This window comes from Periophthalmus magnuspinnatus, chromosome 11 (assembly GCF_009829125.3).
Source record: "Periophthalmus magnuspinnatus isolate fPerMag1 chromosome 11, fPerMag1.2.pri, whole genome shotgun sequence".
Classification (NCBI taxonomy): domain Eukaryota; kingdom Metazoa; phylum Chordata; class Actinopteri; order Gobiiformes; family Gobiidae; genus Periophthalmus; species Periophthalmus magnuspinnatus.
The window spans coordinates 28,052,244-28,074,150 of NC_047136.2; the positions used below are offsets into that span (position 1 = coordinate 28,052,244).

Below are 21,907 nucleotides of genomic sequence, written 5' to 3' on the forward strand. Positions count from 1 at the left end.
CCGTAATCACACTAATATAAGCCTACGTGGAAGTCACAGGGTGCATAGACCGTAGAAAGTTATCAGAATTAGAGCGTAAAAGTAAAGATACAGCAGGGGTGCACTGTTTCAATTAGAGTTTTGCGGTTTTATCTATAGGGAAAAATGGCACTTTTCTTTACATCGTCTCATGAGCTGTGGGCAATAAGCCAATAAATATATGTTAAAATGTTCTTAACACAAGGTCAAGGTTTTCAGGATGATTATGATCCATATACCTTTAGTGTACTGTGATTGGTTAAATCCAACTTTCACTCACTCAAATCATCATGTGTGTTGAAAAGTATGTTGGAGCACAATTCAGTTTTTTATTGCCATATTGCCCAGGCCTGGGTCACATACAGTTCAAGTAGAGTTTATAACCCCCATAAAAGAATATACATTTCAAAGTGCAAACACCATAGAACTGTTGCCCAAATTTGTTCATATCAGCAGAAAAAAGCCTTCACATGGACAAGTGTAAAGACAGCACCTACTACAAGTGTATGACTGATCACAGTTGAGCTAAAGAGGCAGCATGGGGAGGAGGGATGGCAGTTTGAGTCAGCCAGAGCAGAGGGGTAGGGTGGGGGCACCTCAGATCTTTTCATCATACACTGAATGTATTACTGCTGGGCTGGCGAAAGGTGTGCTCACAGAGCGATTGTGCTGAGGACAGCAGGGCACGATGAATGGATGCTCCGGGCTCACAGCACTGCCACAGCACTGGAGACAAACCAGGGGACTCCTTACACATGGCTAATGGGCCGCTCAGTTCCCTGCCAGAACACAAGACCAACACGCACACACACACACGCTGATGAGCTGCACATAAAAGGCTTTCTCGAGGGTTTAAAGCACAACAAAACCATCCCATGTATACGCTGACATTTCTTTGATGATAAGTATGTATTGGAAGCTACATTCCAGGCTTTTACTTACTTACTCTTTGATAAGTACTCCTAATTAAAGGCTGAAACCTAAACCAACTTTAATAAGAGAATCCAAAGTGCAGTGTGGCTTAGTGGTAGAGTTGTAGCACATATACACACTCGCCTATCATTAGCTGTATCATTAGTTCCAATCCATCTCAATTGTTTTGGTCAAGGTCTTCAACAGCTCAATTTCATTTTCTGTGATTAAGGACAAGCCAGTATGCTCTGTGTCCTCCATTTATTCAGAATTGTAGCAAGGATCAGGATCAGCAAGGATATGTTTAGCTGTATTCCCTTTTGCCAAGAGTCAAAGCATAATGATGGAAAGGGTAGTTTGAAAAATTGCCAAGCAAAGTACTATATGGCAGGAGGTGGCATCCCTCTATCAGCGTAACATCTGTGGCTCCAATGGAATCATGTGATTTCTAAATAATTGGTTGGACGTTGGGCAAACGTGAAAGATGAAAAGAAGACTTTGATTTGTCTACAGTGCTATTGCAGAACACATTTATACCATTACTCGTGCCAATAGCGGAGCAGGTCCAGGCATTCATCTGTGCTGGGTAGGAGCGCTTTATCACAGAGAATCAGCAGCCTGGAACCTGCTGCTGCGTGTCCTTGCTCGCCTCATTTTGATAAAACGCGGTGTTTGCCGAGGATGGATTCAAGCTCACTCAGTGTGCTTCTAAATGGCTATTGGGAAAATGGCCGTGCCACTTCAATGCCAGAAGCCAAAAGGTGATGTTGGAGGCTCAGGAGAAAAACCAATTCAAGTCCGACCGATCACTCTTGCCATTGCTACCTGTCAGATGGAACAAATTGAATTTGTCTTCCTCCGGTGGCTTGTTGGAGCTCTAAACAGCGTATTAGTGGCTCTACTTATCAAAGCTGTCAAAGTAAATCTGTTTAGCCAGGAACCTGCACGACTTAGATCACCCCTCAGGTGACACTGCATACAGAAACAGCCACTGCATTCTGTGCACCTGATTCAGCTCAGGGAATGTCAATAACTAGTAGACTACACTGGCTTCACCAATTAGCAACTAGATTGAATTTCAAGGCTATGTAAGTGACACCACCAGGAGAAAATAGCTGTGTGGTTGCTAATAACTTAGATTGGATTTCATGTCTTATAAATCACTGCATTGCAATGATGTGTAGAATATTACTTACTGTATGGACTAACGGTATTCACTTTTTAATAATGTCACTTACAGCAGTGTACAAAGGAAATGTCATCCCATAAGACATCAAAGACATCAGCCAACAATGAGACAGGCAGCTCTATTTTACTAAAATACATATTTAGTGAGTACATTGTACTGTCAGAAATATGGATGGACAAAGAATGTTAAAATGCTACATTTTATATTTAGCAAGGCAATGTAAACAGTAAATATGGCAAAAAAGCATTTTGAGTTGAGTTTCCATTTTCTAGCATTTTAAACAATCCTGTTACCACTTTTTACTCTTGATTTGGCAAAAGCAGCTGTTTGTGCGTTAACGTGCAGTTTCGTCTTTATACAATAATTCCCAGTTTGAAGTGACGATTAATGTAAAAGGTGATATGACGGTGACACAGTTTTGACACAATTCTTGTTAAAATGCTGGTGACAGTGTTTTACTGTGAATCCCATTACAGTTGTGTTCAGAGTGTGTGAAAAAACACCTCCTGTGTGGTCTGGGACTATACCAATGCAGAGATGGCCACACATCCTCCTGTTCTCTTTGGGCCTGACTTGAGTGATGTCTGTATGTGACCCCAGCACTTTTACACCAACCTGCCCGAGGCCCTCCCACGGGGAATACCCTGTCTCTGCCACGCACTCACTGTCACTGAAGCCTCTAGTGCAGCATTGCCCTCAGGTCCTCAGACAGGGCTCTACTAAAAAGGCTTCTCACAAGGGGCAACATCACAAGGTCTAACATCAGACTCTATGCAGGTGATGAGTTTTGTTTTCCCCAAGCATATCATTAATAATTTTCACGATTTGATTAAAATCCGATTAAACAGTGCTGCACCTGACTTTATACTGTCTTAAAAACACCAAAAACTAAACTAGTTCAGTTTGCGTGGTCCAGATTTATAGCACACTTATTTTATGCATTCCAAGCATCCTAATTATTCAATGCAGTGAGTTTATAAGTGCTTTTCACAACTTCCAGAGGCCAGAGCTGAGTTACGCTGTTGTGGTAAAGCCAATAACAACTATCATGCTAAAATTTCATAGTTTATATTTAGTTCAGCAATATATTGAACTTCAAAATGTGTTATCGTGACAGGCCTAATCAGGTACAGGGTCTTTAAATGTGCAATTCTACATTAATCAAAAATTCTGTCACTTCAAACTTGTGAAAATGCTACCGTTATACCACATCTATTTAAGATGTATGGAATAAACTCACAAATCCTGTGTATCTTTTCATAAATATTCATTGGCAAATTACTATAGCTCTGCATTAAAGTGTCATTGTCCAAGGTCAGTGAAACATACTCCCTATATGCTTGGGTTTATATACTAACATTGCAAAAAAATAAATGTTAGCCCCTTAATATAGTTCTAGCCCAGTTCTGTCAGACAGCACTCCGCTACACGCTGCATCTAATAACTTATAAAGCATCTCAAAATCTGTCAAGTGGCTGTTGGGAGAAATTGAAGTCGCAGTCACTGTAGTTAGCTTCATTATCTATAAATAACACAGATTGTGGAGCTGTGTGTGCTAGTCTAACAGCAGTCCCTGGTGATGTCGGAGGGGTTACACTTACTTTAGGAAACTGTTTGACGGGTATTAAAACTTTCTGTCCCAGTTTCATGTTCTTGTTGATGACGACGTCGATGAACCTCTCCTTCTCCTCCTCCTTCCCCTCATCTTTCTGGATTTTTTCGATTTCTGAAAAGACAAAAGCAAATGTTGGTGTTTTAAATGGATAAGAAAACTGTTGTCTGGAGATGGGAGGTGTACCGTGCATTAATACTTGAATTACAATAGGATTTCCATGTATTGTAAGTTACAACACATTTTTGCTTCAAGAATAGACTATGGTAGAAATAAAACTGATACTAAATTGGCTTGATATTAATATTCAATCATCTTTTGGCAACAGAAAAGCTGGCAAGATTATTTTTAATGAAACCTTCTTGCTGCCAAATATTCAAATAACACCAATTATTTGGAGAAAAAGTTCCAAACCTGACAAAAGTTACTTTCTACAAAATGTAATAAAACATAAAAATGTCAAAACACTGGAAAACATTTTTAGAATCTGCAACAATAATAATAAAACACAGCTGTTATATTTTTGGGGAGAGTAAAGTGTGTTGGAAGTTTTGATACAGGAGGCACAGGAGGAAGAATCCACCCCATCATGCAACTGAATTGCTCATGTCACTTCTTTCAAACTATGTATAATACAGACAATTGTTGCCACAATGCAAAAATTTAAACTTGATTTCAATACTAAAGAAAATATCCGATACTCGATTCCAATTTTGATACCCAAATGATCATTTGAAAATCTCTTTTTTAGACAACATTGTACTTTTCAACACAGAATAAGAGTATTTGTTTATTATACCATGTTCTGATAAAACTCAAAAGGAACCTGTTCAGGAAAAGTCCAATATTTTATTTATTTTTCAGTATCAATACCTGCTTAAATGAGTATCTAGTTTCTACACTAGTTTTGGTATCAATTGGTATCTGTTTTTGGTACTTTTCACAACCCTAGTCAAGGCAAATCTACAGCCTGTGCTTGCATCCCTCCCCATCAGTTCTCTTTCTCTCCTCCAGTGTTATTCTCCCTATTAGCTCTGGGGCATGTATTCACTGGCTTGTTTCATTGTTAACTGTTGGCAAAATAAATCAAATTCCATATTTACAAGGATGTGGACTTATTATTCTCATCAACTGGATTCCACCATGCAAACAAGTGAACGTGTGACAACCAGAAAAGTGAATGCGCCGTAGTTGTTTTGGCAAAGGCACGACTTTTTCCCATTTCTTTCATGAGCGAGTGAAAAAACACAGTGTGGGGACAGAGAACCCCACAGCGACCCAAAATACTGCTGCCACGCTGCTGGCTTCTTTTGGGAGAGGCAGACTTTGATGTATTTGGAGATGTAACCTTGAACGTTTAATCAGATGGATAACATCTGTGTTTTGGTGCCAGGAAAATGGTTTTGCAGGGAGGGCAGCAGGGAGGGCAGCGAGAGGTGCAGCACAGCCCTCACAAAGACTTGAGGCTAAAAGCTCGACAGGGGAAAGGTGAGGCAGCGGGCCAACTCTATTACACACGTTCTGTTGGAGCACAATCATTTTGGTGAATAAAAACAGGCATGAAAACAGAAAAATAATATCGTCCTTTTTATGAAGTTTGTTTCAATGAGAAAAAGTGTTTATGATCTCTCTGTATGAGCAAATTTTATGTATTACAAGTAATCAGTGCAGAGTAGAATCTCCAAGGAAATACATTTGGCTCAAGACACTGTACCTGATTTTTACTGGCTTAAAAATGTGAAAAAAACATGTTCATTTTAAACTGTTTGCAATATTATTCTGCACTTTCTTCACACATATAACCATCCTAATTACTCCTCATAAAGACTTTATAAACTATTTTCACAGCTTTCAGAGATCAGAGCAGACTGTAGAACATTGTCCATCAGTCTCCTCTGTGCCGTGTCTCCTGTACAGTACAGAATGTGTTCAGAGAAATTTACATAAACGTTGGATCGCAGTGTGACTCTAAAGTGCTGTATGTGTGCAAGTTATTTCCCCGATAAAACCCACAATGTCGATGAAACGTTCTGCACCGACAAAGGCGCCTACGAAGGTTTGAACTTTGAGAGAGTTTAAACAAGAGAGAAATGTGAGAAAATGTTAATGCCTGTGTGAGAAAAGTGTATAAAGTGTGTGGTGAGGGGTTTTACAGCCAAAAACATATAGAATAATTGTAAAAAATAAAGCTGATAATTCACAGATTTCACCTATTGCGGATAATTTTTTAGACAGTAACTCCCACGATAAACGAGGGACCACTGTATATCAGTAGTTGGACAAAACAAATTTCGCTGAAGTACATGGACGAAATAGGGTACAGTCCCTTTATTTAATTACCGTTCAGTTAATAAATCAGCAAAAATGTGCAGAATGTGAATCTCAAGTTGTTAACGCAATGACTGTAAAACTGTAAGCTCACCCTAAACTGATCTGGGTGGAGGGTGAAACAACGCTATACCAACTGAACCCCAGCTGGCCACATCCACTTATTTATGGATAGAGAGCAGCTGTAAAGTGTCAAAGATCTGGGTTCTGAACATATGTGAATTTTTAGTTAAATCTGAACAGGGAGTTTTCATCACACACCCATGTTCATGTGTTCAAACAGGGCATATATATTATTTCAATTAGACCTGGTCACACAGTGCAAACCGTATCAGTGAAGCCAAACTCATTGTAGTTGCTCATCCGAGTGGTACAGTGATACATTTGCAGACTGTAATTAAAAGCTTTGATATGAGTTTTAACTGGGATAAAAGGAGTTATCGGCGAGATGGAGATATCGCCAAGCTTTGGTTTATCCTGGGAGGGGGGGGACTCTGAAAGCACACGTTCAGAGGAAAAGACTCTATTAATATTAATGCATTGCCTAGCAACATGCCAAGATGGAGCATCCCCTTTCCACCAGGCGGCTCGCTTCCAACCTGCAGCATCAAATGTATTGCTCAAATGTGGTTTGAAATTGTGTGATGTGCAATGCCTAATTTTGAAAGCTTAAGGCACATTATTTTCAAACTTGGAAATAAAAAGATTCCTTGCTAAAATGCTAGAAAAAACTGACTGAGGCAAGGTTATACACATGATGCTGGGAAATGTGAGGCAGAAAATCTAATCTAAGCCAGTACTTTGGCATCCTTAAAATTTGGTAAAATAGGAATATTAAACATGAAATAACTCATTGTATTATTACCGCTGTCATTTCATTAAAGCAAAGTCCAGAAGTTAAAGGCAATGTACCTGATATATACTGTCTTAAAAATATGAAAAACAGAACTAGTTCATTTTAAATCAAAATGTATTGCTCACCTACGCATTCTGAGCATCCTAACTACTCACCGCAATGAGTTTATGTAACAACTAGTATGCTAACTGTGCATTTTCTGATGATCGACTAATAATTAGACCCAGACAGTACACAGTTGACTTATTTTGTCCTCAAGAGCTGCTTATACAATATATCTGTACTGGGGCAGGATACAATTTGCTCAAATACATAAAAAATATGAGGTACAGGGCCTTTAAAGAGTTTTACACTAATATTATTCATGCTGATTATAGCCGCAACATTATTTAATGATGTTTTGCAGTAAAATGACTTAGCTCAAATGAATAGACTTATTTTAGATACTTCAAGTATTTTCAAAGTTTCAGCACTTTCCTTACTTAAACTCAAAATAAGGGAGAATTTTATAAAGCGAGGTGAATAAACTTGGGAGGCAATCAATCACAAGGTGCACCATGCCAACAACCTGCTGGTTCAAATGAGTTTTCTCTTACAAAAAAAGGCGACATAGGATAGTGCAAATGAACCAACCGTGCCTGTTTTAAAGATGAGACACAACACAGCAGTGAATGGAAAACTCCCTACCTCAAGTCATTATCAAGTGTTCAAAGAGAGGATGTGAGCAGGCGTCACTGAGACGAGCACGAGGTGAATTTAGCTTTTTTTTTGTGAATTCAGCTCTTTTTAACTGCAAATGAGCCAGGAATAGCAACGGGAAGGCTAGATCTGTTGCACATTCACACTTTGCACTTTGTATATTTGCTGCATTTTTGCACTGACAGTGCTCAAACTAATGCCTGTTTAAATACATTTGTTTTATAGATGAACCATGGAAATGTTATAATAGAGTAGAGATGCATTGTGTCGTGTAGAAAGTGATGTAGTAGTGCAAATTCCAGGGTTGCACAGTAACTGAAAATAAAATGGTACATTCCCACTCGTCCTAGCTTGATTCTGGTTTGAGGCCAGTTAAATCTTCCCTGGTCAAATCCTGGTTTAGTTCCAATTTCAAGTTGGTATAACCGTGTTAACTGAAGACTATTTCCCAAACACATTTAGTCATTTAGTCATGAATTAATGGGCTCTGTGCAGAACAGCGCCCCCAACCTCACTGTTAGTGTGACTACTTCCTGTAAAATTGTATCTGTGAGTTTTTTGACTCTAAAATGACTAACTATTTAAAGATGAGGCAGTGGACAGGGAGCTGTGGGTGGATGTCACTGACAGCATGTTAAAAACTACGCAAATAAAATGAATACTTCACCAGAGACGCTTTTATGTTTAGGAAGAGGGATGATTGTACGTCAGTGCTAATTTTGTGGCATAGTAAATATTAAAACAGCATCAAAAAAGTAGTATAAAAATAATTGAGTAGTTTTTATTTTTATTTCAAGCTTTCCAATTTTAATAAAAGTGACTGTAACCTTAAGACACAGTGAGCTAGCTAGCATGCTTCTGTCTGCAGAGCCTATTTCATTAGTTGACAAATTATTTTATTAGGATTATGAGGATTTATATGTAAACATGGAATGAGTTTTGGAACTGACTGGACGGTTTAATCTGCAGTTTACTAGTACGGCTCTATATTTACGGTCGTTTTTACTCGAGTTCCTAATAATTTGGGGAGTTTCGCAGGGGCATTAATCAATGCACATAGCCATAGTCTTCAGTTGACCAACAATTTCTTTAGTCAATTACAGCCCTTTATGTGCATCATCGAACCCCTTTCTCTTATCTTTCAACGCTGCAGCAAATCCAACAACCTCCTCAGGCTTTCCCATCTCCTCCTGTTCACAATCAATCAAATGTGCAGTTTTGGCTTCTCACTCTTTTGTCTGTCCTGGTTTAAAGTGGTGACAAAATCCTGATTGAATTTAGGGCTGCAAGATAATTTATAACTGAAAAGGCTGATATTTTTAGAAGTACCCTCATTTCCCCCATAATCAACAAAATATCCTGTATTATTCTGCATAAAAACAGCTAACCATGGAGTTTAGATTTATACAAGGATGTTCCGTATGTTGTTGTGTTAATTTCTTAGTTCATACGCCTATTTCAGTCTTCTTGTCAATGCTTGTCTGTAACATCACAATTAGGTATTCTTATCAAATTGTTGAGCCCTAACTGAATTATGAAAACAAAATGCATCACTAAAGCAACATATGGAAGTAGTGAACGGTCACAACCCGAACCAGGACTCCACTCCAGCCATCTGCATCTATCAAGTGGATGTGGTAAGAGCAGCTTGGTGGTTTAGGTCTGCGCATTTAAAATTCATAAGCTGCCAGTGCATTAGTTGGGATTATGCATGACTTTGGCTGAGTTCAGTGATTCAAGTTGGGAAAGGCTCTTTGGCTATTAAGGCTTGAGTCCAGAGACGGCCTGTACAATCAATGCAGAAGATACACAGTAAATAGAAAAACAAATGAGATTGGATGGTGATAATAATTTGAAAGTCAACTGCACTTCCCATCGTTGTACATCTAGAAGTTGTGCCTGTTTGTTTTTTTTAAGTATTGATGGGTTTTTAATTGTCAATTGCAATAATGTTAAAGGTACAGTATGTGACTGCTTGACTGGATGGAATTAGAAGATATGCAATGTTTCCATGGAAACAAGCAAGATGAGGCTGTCTTCCAGGTAAAGAAAGAGGTTTGTGGAGGTAGTCCATAGACTGCATAAAGACTCAGTAAGTGTGATGTCAGCCATAGTGTTCGGCTCCAGTCAAATGAAGCTCATCAAGGCTAACAGTTACAGCGGCCAATTTGGAATTTTGACTGCACGTGTCATAGCAACCAAAGAGCCAAACAGGAGTGAGACCATTGAAGGTAACACCCCTTCCCAACCTCACCGCTGGTTTAGTATGGAGCGGGCACTTAGCAACACTGTCAATCAAACCTGTTGCTAACGCTAGTGGAAGCGACCTTGAGGAAAGAAGGCCTGATCATGTAGAGCGGGTTAATAGGAGCAATTTAAAGTCAGAATGATGAGGTTCACAACAGCAGTTACAGAGAGAGGAACGACAGTTTTCTGATGCAAAGCAAATTGAAGAAGAGTCAATGGAGCCAAAGTGCGCCCATGATCACTTCCTATTTGTAGCGCGGCAGCGAGCAGTATATGAGATAGCTTGATCTGTGTAAGAACAGGTTTATCACTGCAATAAACACAACCAAAATGAAAAAATCAACACATATATTGTTGTATTTGATGCCATTTGTCTGTCAGCTTATGGTCAACACATACTGGGTAGTTGTAAGACATTTAGGGCTCTATACCTGTGGTACACTATTTTTGAGGATGTTACAAAATGTATATCACAAATGAAATACAATAATTCTACCATTTGAGTGTGAAAAAGAAAATTTAGGCCTAACAATCCATAACATATGATAGTGTATTGCCATAATTGTCCGGGAATAAATGACTTCAAAGCACCAGAAATCAAACAGCAATGAGTACTCCCTCGAGCCAGCCGCAGAGGCCAATGTTGTTTTAATTCCAATTTGACAAATGACACCGGGTCAGCAGCTCTTTAATAAGCCAGTGCTCGGACAAACACATTGTTAAATATTACGAGTGGACTGAAAGGTCACAGCTCAGTGAAGCCAGAGCTGCATTTTGTACTGAAGAACCGAAGATGTCCTCTGGAAGTGATGAAGTATCAAAAGGCATAAAACCAAAGCAAACAGCTGAGTGTGTGGGGAAAAGAAAAGGTGAGAACATGTTTTGGATGACTATACCATTTCAGTTGGAGAGGTAAAATGTATTTATTTAAACACTGGTGCAGCTTTATGTTTATCTACTACACTTAACAATGTTCTCTGTGGCGTGTTACCTTTTCACAGCCGGTAAAAGAGTGCCAGTGTTGTGTTATGGTCAATGATAATCGAAAACATTTTTTGAATCTGTTCAAAAGCTATGTTTGCCTTTATTTGGGATGACGCTGGCTCAGGTGGTGGAGTGGTCATCTTTTAAGCTGAACATGAGGCAAGACACATCTCTCACTTTGCCAACGTATGAATTTGGTTGTTGTGTTAAAGATGGTCATAAAGGCAGCCACTGGAATATGGACGCCCTGATCCCCAGTCTGAAAACACTCTTGTGCTGGTAACTGGTCGTTCTTAACTCCTCCATATGGAAAATACCTGCCTGTATTGTCAGAGGCAGGACTTCTTTCTAAATATTAATTGACTGAATACAGACTGTTAGACCCCAATCATAAATTGAACTAAATTGACCATTTCACTTTCTTTTCAATTTGCACACATCTTAGTCCCTCACCTGCACAGAACAGTTTAGTGCACGCCGTAAATGATTGAATTGAAAATGAAAGAAGTTTCTCTTTCGCTTCAGCAAATGTAGGAACCAATAAACACATATCTGGAGCAAATGACAGAGCTGCAGTTTACAGGCGGCTTTGTGCCATTGTCTGCGTGCCACTGATGCACTCTTATTATTCTGCTGTTTTGCAATTACGGGTCAGAAGTGGAAGCGGAATGTTGTGTCATTAGTTTCATTTTCCAATTTCTTTTGGCTAAAACAATCTTATTAGGAATAAATCAAAAGACATAGAAGTCATTTAACATAGTCCCCTGAAATAGAAGGAACAAAGGAGAATGTTGTGTCTCTTCTGGAAGACTTCTCTCACGCTGATATCAAATGCTGTTTTTGGTATTGCTTAAAAAGAGCACAAATTGAACTTGTTTGTCATCTTGTGCCAACTCATTATGATAACTTAATGCATAATAATTAAGAAGAGACAACTGCACACGCATCGAGCACAACTGTTGGATTTGTATTTTACTTAGGTTACAAGTAAACACTGAAGAGTGGCAACAGCGACTCTTCTGTACGACAGGGCTGGATTTGAATGAGACACTGCCATTTCACAGTCCCATTAAACTAGGACAGCGCTGGTCCCTGGGCAGTGCTTTTAGGCAGTGCTTTTAGTTCTTTTGGCCTGTCTGTAAATGCTTCACCGCGGGGTGACAGACTGTGAGATTATGAAACAGTGCCAGAAACACTTTGGCCCACACACTCTTCATGTGATCCACCACACACATTTAGCGTGAACCTCGGTGTCAAGGCTGTGACCCCGACAGAGAAACACACACACAGAAAAAGCTGCAGCTCTCCGACTCGTGTCCGTCCTGAAATCTCTATTTCAGTGCGGCTCCTCCATTGCCTTGACAAGGTCAGCCTGGCAGCAGGAATTCGTCTCGCCCCCTAATCTGGAGATTACATTCTCAGCGGCCGGCGAGTCCCTCCTCCTCTCTCTTCTTCCCTCTCTGCCTCTGTGGCTGCCAGTCTGGCACTCTGCTGTGAGCTAACGAGCCAAGACCCACGCACACTGTACAGATAATGTCCACGGATTAACACGGATAGCCCCTCTAGTGATGCCTCTTTCATTTCACTACTCAGCCCGTCAAGCATCGGAAACAAATCCAGCCACTTACACCCCTCTGCACTGAGGGACACGAGAGTCTTCCAAACAGTGGGTCTACAGTTCTAAGGGCACACTCTCTAGGTATAGTTTTACCTCAACATGAAACGTAGTCACTTTTTACCTTGAATAAACTTGTTTCAGATTTGGTCTGTGGTTATTGAACAAAGTATCCTGTATCTATCTCTGACGTCTCCAGACAAAAAAAGCACAAGTGTTGCTGACCCAGTGGCATAAACTTTAAGATCTTTCTAGAAAGAGGCACATCCTAAAGAGTAAACATAAGGATTGGGGGTTAGCTTGCAACTATAACTCTATACAAAAAAAAATAAAAAATAAAAAAAATCATATTTTTTAAATAATTTTGAAGAGTCTCAAAATGCCTGTGTGGTGGTGTCAATGGGAGAAAGACATGGATATGACTCTAACTACTCTTGTAAGACCTGATGTACAGCAGCCTACTCCACTGGATTCCATCTCTAGAGCATTAAGCTCTGCTCTTCTGTGCAGAATTATGGCCTCTGCTGGGATGTGATATTAAGAGTAATGTTGAAATGCCTGTATAAGAACATTAAAGATTCCTGAAGATCCCCTTAGGTATCAGGGTTGTTCAAAGTGCACGCTCTCTGATTTTTAAGACTATTAACATTTTTTCTCTTTTTTACCCAAGAAGTGCCAGAAGTGCTCAAGGCTTCTTACCTTGCTAGGCATCATGTCTCAGCCATGTTTTCTTATCATTAGGATTTCTAACAGACCGTTTATCTTGGCACGTATTTAAACAGAGATTGAGGAAGGTTTCAGAGGATTCAGTTTGACAAATTGTATCTAATCCGTGAAATTACGAGCAGCTGCACAAGGCATATTAGGTGAAGTGGAGTCAGAGATTGTTTCTAGAACGATTGCTTCAAGAATCCTACGGTTTTCTTAACTATCAGTTGCTACATTTAGCTACATGTTTCAGATATTTGATCAGACATATGAGTAAACTTTAAACTTTCAGCCCTTTTTAGTAATGATTACTTTTGTTAGTAATGATAGTCAAAAATATATAATGTGAAGTTAATTAAAGCGTATAAGATAGAATCAGAAAACTTTCTTTTTAGCATTAGCATTTCTACAAACAGCAAGTGCAGAAAAGTCAACATAGGCAGACCCACCTCCTGCTCCTTAGATGATAAAGATGGAAGCATTGCCGCTGTTAGCGCTAGATCAGCTGTGAGGAAGATGCCTTAGCAGCTGGTTTGCAATGAATAAACAATGCTAGTTTACTAATGATCAACAATGAGTTTACGTGGTCTGTTTTACCAATACACCACAAGATTGTATTGATAAAGTAGTTTGATAATAAACAACAAACCATGTGGAGAACATGCAAACTGCAGAAGACTGAAATTGACTATGTTTTTTGTGAATTTTTTTTTTTTTTCATTGCTCAAGTTGTAGATATAAGAGTACTTTTTAGCAGCATACTTTTACTCCTACTTGAGTAATATTTTTATTGAGGAAACGGTAGTCTTACTTGAGTAAACGTTTTGTGTTACTCTTCCCATATGTGTAAGGTCATTTTCACACTGCCACTAGGTCGACATAAAAGAGCATTGGTGCACTTGTGTCAATGTGAACATGAAACAGGAGGTCTCTGAGCACCTCCATGCGCCCTCTGGAAGAGCGTGGTGTGAACGTGGCCGACCTAGGGCCAACATATGTAGTCCGATATGAGCAGAAGTGTTCTGATCTGCACTCTGATCACGTATGTTTGTGTGAATGGGCACTGCAGAGCTGCTCTTTGACACGTTCGCCTTACGAGGCCTTTTCGATCAACTTACCATCAGCGACACGTCTCCACCAGCCTACGTCTGAGCATGTGTGTCGTTTTCACTATTGTCACCAGCGTGCAAAGTCCTCACTGTATATTTAGCCACAGGTGAAAGAACAGACCAGCACCAGGAAAGGAAGCATGTGCATGTGTATTGACGGGGCTCTGTCCACTTGAAGCTCTTTGTCATAATAATAAGTCCAGCGATCAGCTGATGAACTCTCACGTGGCGTGTTTGGGGTGAATGATGTGATGTGAACAAAGCCGACACAAAAGTAAAGTCAACAGATCTAAATCTAGTGCACATTGGGGTGAAAACGACCTAAGTCCTAAAGTGACAAAAGCTTTATACTGGGATAGAAAATATTTGCACATTTGTGTTTCTTGCATCGCTCCTTATTCTTGAGTAGCAGTTTTCACAAATACTTTTTTACTCTTTAATTTCTGTGACCACTACTTTGCACTTCTTGAGTAATATTATTTTGAAGGAACCTTATTTGAGTACAATTTTTGGCTACTCTGCCACCTCTGTTCAGTTGATGGTTCTTCCAACTCCTCAAAAGCTGCATTAGCTGTTAAAGAAATCTTATATCACTGGTGCACTTGATGACATGGAGAAACGTAACTCTTATTAAGAGCTTCAAATGATCTTTAAACACAAGTTCAACGTTGGCCGCCGCACATTCAGTGCAATACTGTGGGGATGAATCACTCGCTTTGTGCACCCATTCACATTGAGCTGGCACTAATGCTTTCTCTTCATTAGGCTATGTGCACAGCGCCCAGTCTCTGCAAATGGAACCTGAATGAAGAGAAGAAAAAGAACTCCACAGATAAATCATTTGAAACGCGTATTAATTAACAATAAATCATGGGCCACAATCACAACAGCGAAAGTTAACCATAAAAGTTTTGGAGTGGACCGAACATAAAAAAGGCTGCGCAGCAAGAACCCTCTATCCCACAATTAACAGGGGCCGATGTTTATCAGTTCGACATCTACTCGCCTAATGAAGTTTCCCATAAAAGTATCATTAGGCTGGGAGTGGGTGGGGGGCAGGCTGGCGGGGACGAAAAGGAGGGAGAGGGGGTGGAGGGGGTGGAGGGGGTGGAGGGGGTGGAGGGGTGGAGAAATGAAAACGCTGCAGCTTAATGTACATCATTATCTGGGACTCATCTGAGGCCGTGTTATCAGAATACACTGAATCATCATAACTCATAATGACCACACCACCTTGGTTTTTTACTTCAATTACTCAAGCCCTGTCAATTAAAAGAGCGTGCTGTAAAGAGCGGCTCTGATCTGCACTGGGCAAACCTGTCTGAATCCATATGGTAAAACTTGTCCATTCAACTCTGAATACATAAATTATACTCTGGAATATATACTCTGCTATGTTGATGTGACAGTGGCTCAGTGGTTAGAGCACTTGTCCACCAACCTGAAGATCAGAGGATTGATTCTTGCTCAGACCGTATGTATAGTTTTGTTGTGTCCTCAAGCAAGACTCTTCACTCTTCATTGGTGGTGACTCAAAATTAAATCTGTTAAACACACGCATCATTTAATATTGATTAACTGCAGTTCAAATAAATAGGTAAATCAAATTGTATTCAACATCACTATACTCTTGGTCATGCATTGTGGTCATACTTATATAGTGCTGATTTGTGTTGACTGATGTCACAGTCTGAGACAAACAAAGCAGCATATGGTCAGCGTTTTACATTTAAACACTTTGTAAAACCACAAATTGTGCAGGAAAAAGAATATTACAAACTGAAAATGGGGAGGTTGTTTTGATGGGAGCGGACACAACTGACTTTCCATCAGCCTTTGTTTTATGGAGGTATCCCATTAAGGTTTGTGATGCGATGTCACAATTAGGGATGGGACGATAAACAATAATGTGGTTTGTCGTGATAAAAAGGGTGGGTGATAATCGTTTGTGGGATGTTTTATATAATCGTGATATTCAATAAGATCATGGCGATTATATCTCCAGAATGTGCAGAACAAATCAACCCATCCATGATGATCTCTTCTAGACCAGTGTTGTTTTCACTTTCACCGTGGTTTAAATATGGTACCTGTTCATACTCTTTAAATCATAAGAGGTAAGGATTTGATTCTTTATGTTAACATGCTGTAGAGGTTTATGTGCAGGTTTATTTTGTTTTGGATGTGAAGCCCAAATCAAATCCAGTGTTTGTGATTAGAGTCATGCAGCTGTTGCCCACTGAGACAGAATTAAGTGGTTCCTCTGATATGATCAGTCATGTATTATTCTTTTACATTGTATTTTCACTGTGATCTCTACAGGCCCCACCAGCTCTTGTTCGTGGCTGAGGCAAATCAATTAGATTGCACTTCATCGTCCTTTTCATGGCACTGAGCATCAAACAATACAAGAAAAACAAAGATCAATATTGGCAATAAGAAAAGGCACTTGATGTTCCCCAGCCAAGACGCATCCGTTTGTGAGAGCTGTGTTTGGCAACGCACATCCACTGCTTTGGAACACACTTTATCCAGGTTTGATCTGTTGTGAGGATCCTGAGCTGTACAGTGTCAATCTGTCCATCTAGATTTTCATTTAAACTCACCAGTCAGAGATATGTCTGTCAAAAGTGTGGTGAGGCTTGTATTTACATTCAAAACAATCTCACAACGCAGTTACATACTGCACCTTTACATTGTGTATTTGTTAATAATGAAATTGTAAATTAGAATTTTGAGTAAAGCATGTCTAATAAAACAACTGTCAAAATGCTGAAAAATTATCTTAAACCAGCACAGTTTTTTTTTGTTTTTTTGTAAATTTAAATACAATTGTGATGGGTAAACAACTGATCAGATTGTTTTTCTTGTCTTTTTTGTATCAATATTGACATCTCTTACTTTCAATGTAAGAATACTTTCTCTCTCTGCCAGTCAGCACTGCCATTTTAGCTACATTTTACAACTCCCCTTTGACTAATCTTCACTGTAGCAGCAGACCTATCGGCCACTTCAGCCTCTCCATCTATTCCTTCACATTATCACCAGTGTCTATGTCCCAACAGGCAAGAGTTCCCTTAACAAATACATACTTTCATCAGGTTGTTGACATCTCCAAGCCACCAAAGTTGATCTATTCACTCCTGTGACTGTGTGCCACTTGTCTGGAATGTTACTCCACTATTCTTCCAGTGTCTTTGATAAGCACATCTTCCTCATATTACGCTGGTTTTATTCAAGTGCAGAGGAGAATTACTGAGGAGTATCAGACATTTACTCTTAACACTAAAACAACACATAAAGGAAACATCTTGATGCGGTTGAGCCGAGGAGCTTTGTGGAGCAGACCATGACCACTTTTACAGTTATGAGGGGGTCTTAATGAGTTTCACAAGAAATCACTAAACTGCTTTAAATGCTAAGCTCTAACACAGAAACACACCCATACTTATCTCCACTTACCCCTGCCCTTCCCTTCACTATAATTAGATTAATGTTTAGTATTTTAAAGGTTTTAGAAAGCATCTCATTTTAGTATGCTTCTGCCATTCACACTTATTGATATTTTCTTTTTTTAAAAATTGGTTGAAATATGAAATTTGAGCTAAAGAGAAATATCTAAATGGTGAAAGAGATTCATTTTTGTTGCTGTGATGTGAGTGTGAGAAAAATAAAATAGGGACTCTCCAAAAATATTAGCAACAGTAAGTTTTAAAATGTGATCAAATACAAACTGTTCAAGTACAAATAAAAAGGGACAAAGATGTCGTTGTGTGGTTACATCATCTTTTGTCCCTCTTCCCTACTAAAAAATGTAAAAAATTAATTAAGACATTTATTACATACCTATGTGGTTATGTAAAATGCACAGTTCATAATGAGTTCCAGGACTAATTAAATACTTATGATGGTGGGTTTCAACATTACTTTTGGCCCAACCTTCATTACCCCACTATCACGAGTTTAATTACACCCACAGATTAAAATAATTCCTCTATTATCAAACTCTAAAAGGCACCAAGCTCATTTCTTGGCCTCTCATATTTCTAATAACTCCAGTTGTAAATGATTTCCGTTTTTTATGGTTTGACTGTTGTACTGCATTTCATTCGTCAGCAGCTAGCTGAATATAGGGATGTCAAGATTAACCGTTTTTCAATTACCGCAAATATTTATGGCCACGGTAAGTTAATCATAGCTTTAGAACATATAGTATACTGCGAAAAATGTCTCTCAAGTAGCAACATGGAGCGCAATGCCCGTCAGCTACACACTGTGTGCACTGATTTTTTTTTTATTTACTTGATTTATTTACTTCAATAATCATAATTGTAAAATCACAATATTTTTCCTCACAATAGTTGTTACTTAAAAATTGTGACATCTCTAGCTGAATATCAATAATTATTCATTATACTCTTATATAAAAAATACTTAACTCCAAACTCCTCAGCCAACTGTGCTCCAACTCACTCATCATCCCACAGAGACAGATTAAGTTACTGCTAACGATATCCTACAATGGACAAGAAATGGATACTCGTTGCTCTCTTCTTTCAGGTTGCGCACACAGAGAGCATTGTCCACTTTTACTTTTGCCTCTCACTTTGGAACTAGGGGACGGACACAGGTGCTAAATTTAGCAGAAAGAACTGGAGTAGTACAACTGGGGGGATTATAGCCCAAGCCAGAGAGCACTGGTTTCAAGTAAACTGAGTGAAATGGTGACATTTTCTCATGAATGATTCATTCAAGGGTGGGATTACATTCACATTAATTACTGAGAGGTAGCTTCATTAATTTATTTTGCATTACATGATTGGCCTTTTATTAATTTATAAAAGTGAAAGTGCAGGCATTCGTACAGTTTGACAAAATGTTGCAAATGACTAACATAGTGAAGTTCCCTTGACATCAATACACTTTAGAATGGATGGCATTTCACTACATAAAAATACTGTGTGCGTGTTATTACAGCTGGGTCTCAACAAATAACTGCAATATCTGCAGTGTCAACTTTACAAAAAAGTGATCAAATGTTCATTATTGTAACTAATAGTCTTGTTATTAATAGGCCAGAGGCTATTTTTCAGAATACAAGATAAAAAGACAACTATTCAAGTCAGTAATATATATATATTTATATTTATATATACACACACATATACATACATACATATATATATATATATATATATATATATATATATATATATATATATATATATATATATATATTTATATATATATATATATATATATATATATATATATATATATATATATATATATATATATATATATATATATATATATATATATATATATATATATATTTTTTTTTTTTTTTTTTTTAAATTTTTTTTTTTTTTTTTGGACACAATAAATACTAAATTGACTTATCATTCATTATGAACTTCTATGACTCATTATAGAAACAAACTGCCGTGTGCATGTTATTTATGTATTGCAGTTTGTGTTTTTTGACAATATTGTACATTAAGAATACTTTTTGTGAATGATTCTGCTTTATGGTTTGGTTTTAATATTATCGTTTATCATCTATACTTCAGTAATATATCGCACTTCAAAATGTGTTGTCGTGACAGGACTATGTGAATTGTAATGGCCAGTCTAAAGCATTAGCAAAGAACACTTTTGAGAATCCAGGCAATGGTCAGGTGTTGGATGTTGCTGGGTGTGATAAATGAGTGACCAGTAGACAGAGACATGACTGTGTGTGTACAGGGACAGGTGGCAGCGACACTGAGAGCTCCACACGGAGGGCCAGTAGGCAGCTGTACGGCCCGCAGCCAGGCTGATGGATTACAGCCACTCTCTCCAGGGTAAACGGACACCCCTCCTACCGCAACAGTGTCTCAGCCGCCATCGTCATTGAAACGTCTCTAAAGATGGAGGTGAACGCGCTGCTCAGCCACTTAATCTGAAACGCTACATTTCTACCGCAAGCACGAGAATTGAAAGACCCCAGCAAAAGAGCTCTTCTCAACAAATATCACATTATGTCCACTGAAACGGCTTGTCTAGTAAAAGCAATATCATCTGCAAAAGAATAAGACAATCCAGCCACTCATCGATTCAGTCAAGACTAATTGCTGGGAAAGAAGGCCATATTGTTTTCATACAGATTTCCCCTTGGCGTGTGCGTCCAGAGCTCTACATCGGCTCCTGACCTGTGGCGTGGCATCATGTGGTTTCACAGGTTATGACCCCGGAGATCATGGTTTGCCTCGCCTGGTTTTGAATGAAAATGTTTATGAGCCACTGAAAGCTGCAGCTACTTGAAGACACTTCCATCAGACTGAGCTAAAAGGTCATGCTGCTTAGAAAGTGTGCTGGGCCTAAATAAATAATGAGTGAGGGAATGTGTAAGAGCAAAGCAGTGCAAATTAACCCATGCTCCCTCCAGAAAACATATTCTACAGAGTCTTCATAGTGTCTTTGTCAAAGGGTTGTACTCCACGGCAAGCTGAGACCGCGCAGAAGCCCCTGACATTTCACAGCTATCTCTCTCAACTTTTAAAAAATCCCACACACACGTTGTCAGAATGCCTTTATACCAAATACACCAGTGAAGGTTTGAGCAAGTCTACAAATCCTGCAGATAAAGCCAGATGGACAAAAAGGGTTTACTGGGATTATCTTGCTTTATTTTAATCTAAATCAGTGTCTTAAAGTAGTTTCAATATTATCGTTTATTGCAATTTTTGTCTGTAGTGATATATCATCCTTCAAATTTTGACTTCAAAAATCGTGACAGGCCTATCCACACCTCCCAAACTCAAGCTAAAAATTGCTCAATACTGAATCTAAATTTGGGGATGTAGTGGTATGCTATGACTTTTAAAGAAAATTTAAGTGAGAATTAAACAAAGCCAATTCTGAACTCACAATGAAGAGTGTTATATTATAACATTCTTGAATATTGTTGGTAACCGACATGTAAAAAATATGTTTTCTCCCTTAGGTTGCCATCTCAAAAACTATTAATTAGCCCAACCTTATCTGAAAAAAATCTTTAAAATTAAACCTTTTCTCTTCAGTTATTTATGTATTGCACAATTTTATATATATTTTTTTAACCTCCTCTGTGGATAAAACATGTTGTGTGCCACTCATTACCACAGTCCTTCAGATAAAATGTAATGAAAAGAGGGTAATAAATTCCTAATGACTCTTACTTCATTTAATTTTTGCTGTGTTTGACTTGAAGCAGCTGGGCTTATTCAGGTGCAGAGGACAGCTACCGAAGAGTAACGGACATTTGCTTCAGCAACGTCTTGCGGAAGCCACGTTTGCATTAAAGGTGAGAAAATAGACCGTGACCATTTTTACACATACTATATACTACATTGCCTCTAATGAAAAAGCCACATAGTCTTTATCTAAAATGACTAGCCGTTCTAAATGTGCTTAACGGTTAAAACGCTCCACTTAAATTCATTAATAAGAGCTCATTTAAAAGCAAGCTAATTATTTTCCCTTATATACCCACCAGTGCCTTGAGGACAAAGAGTTGTTCAATTATGAATGAAACAATTATGGATGTAAATAATTGTAACATCATTTGCACAACAGCTGGATAATTGGGTAAATTTTCATGAGGCAA

At 38.7% G+C, this 21,907-nt stretch overlaps 1 protein-coding gene across 1 annotated transcript in view; it reads right to left on the minus strand.

Annotated features, from left to right (window-relative positions):
- Window positions 1-21,907, minus strand: part of khdrbs3 (KH domain containing, RNA binding, signal transduction associated 3) — a 128,695-nt gene that overhangs the window by 73,250 nt on the left and 33,538 nt on the right. Inside the window, exon 2 of the mRNA XM_033975260.2 lies at window positions 3,721-3,845. Within this exon, the coding sequence (XP_033831151.1) occupies window positions 3,721-3,845 (125 nt within the window). The remainder of the gene's footprint in view (window positions 1-3,720; window positions 3,846-21,907) is intronic.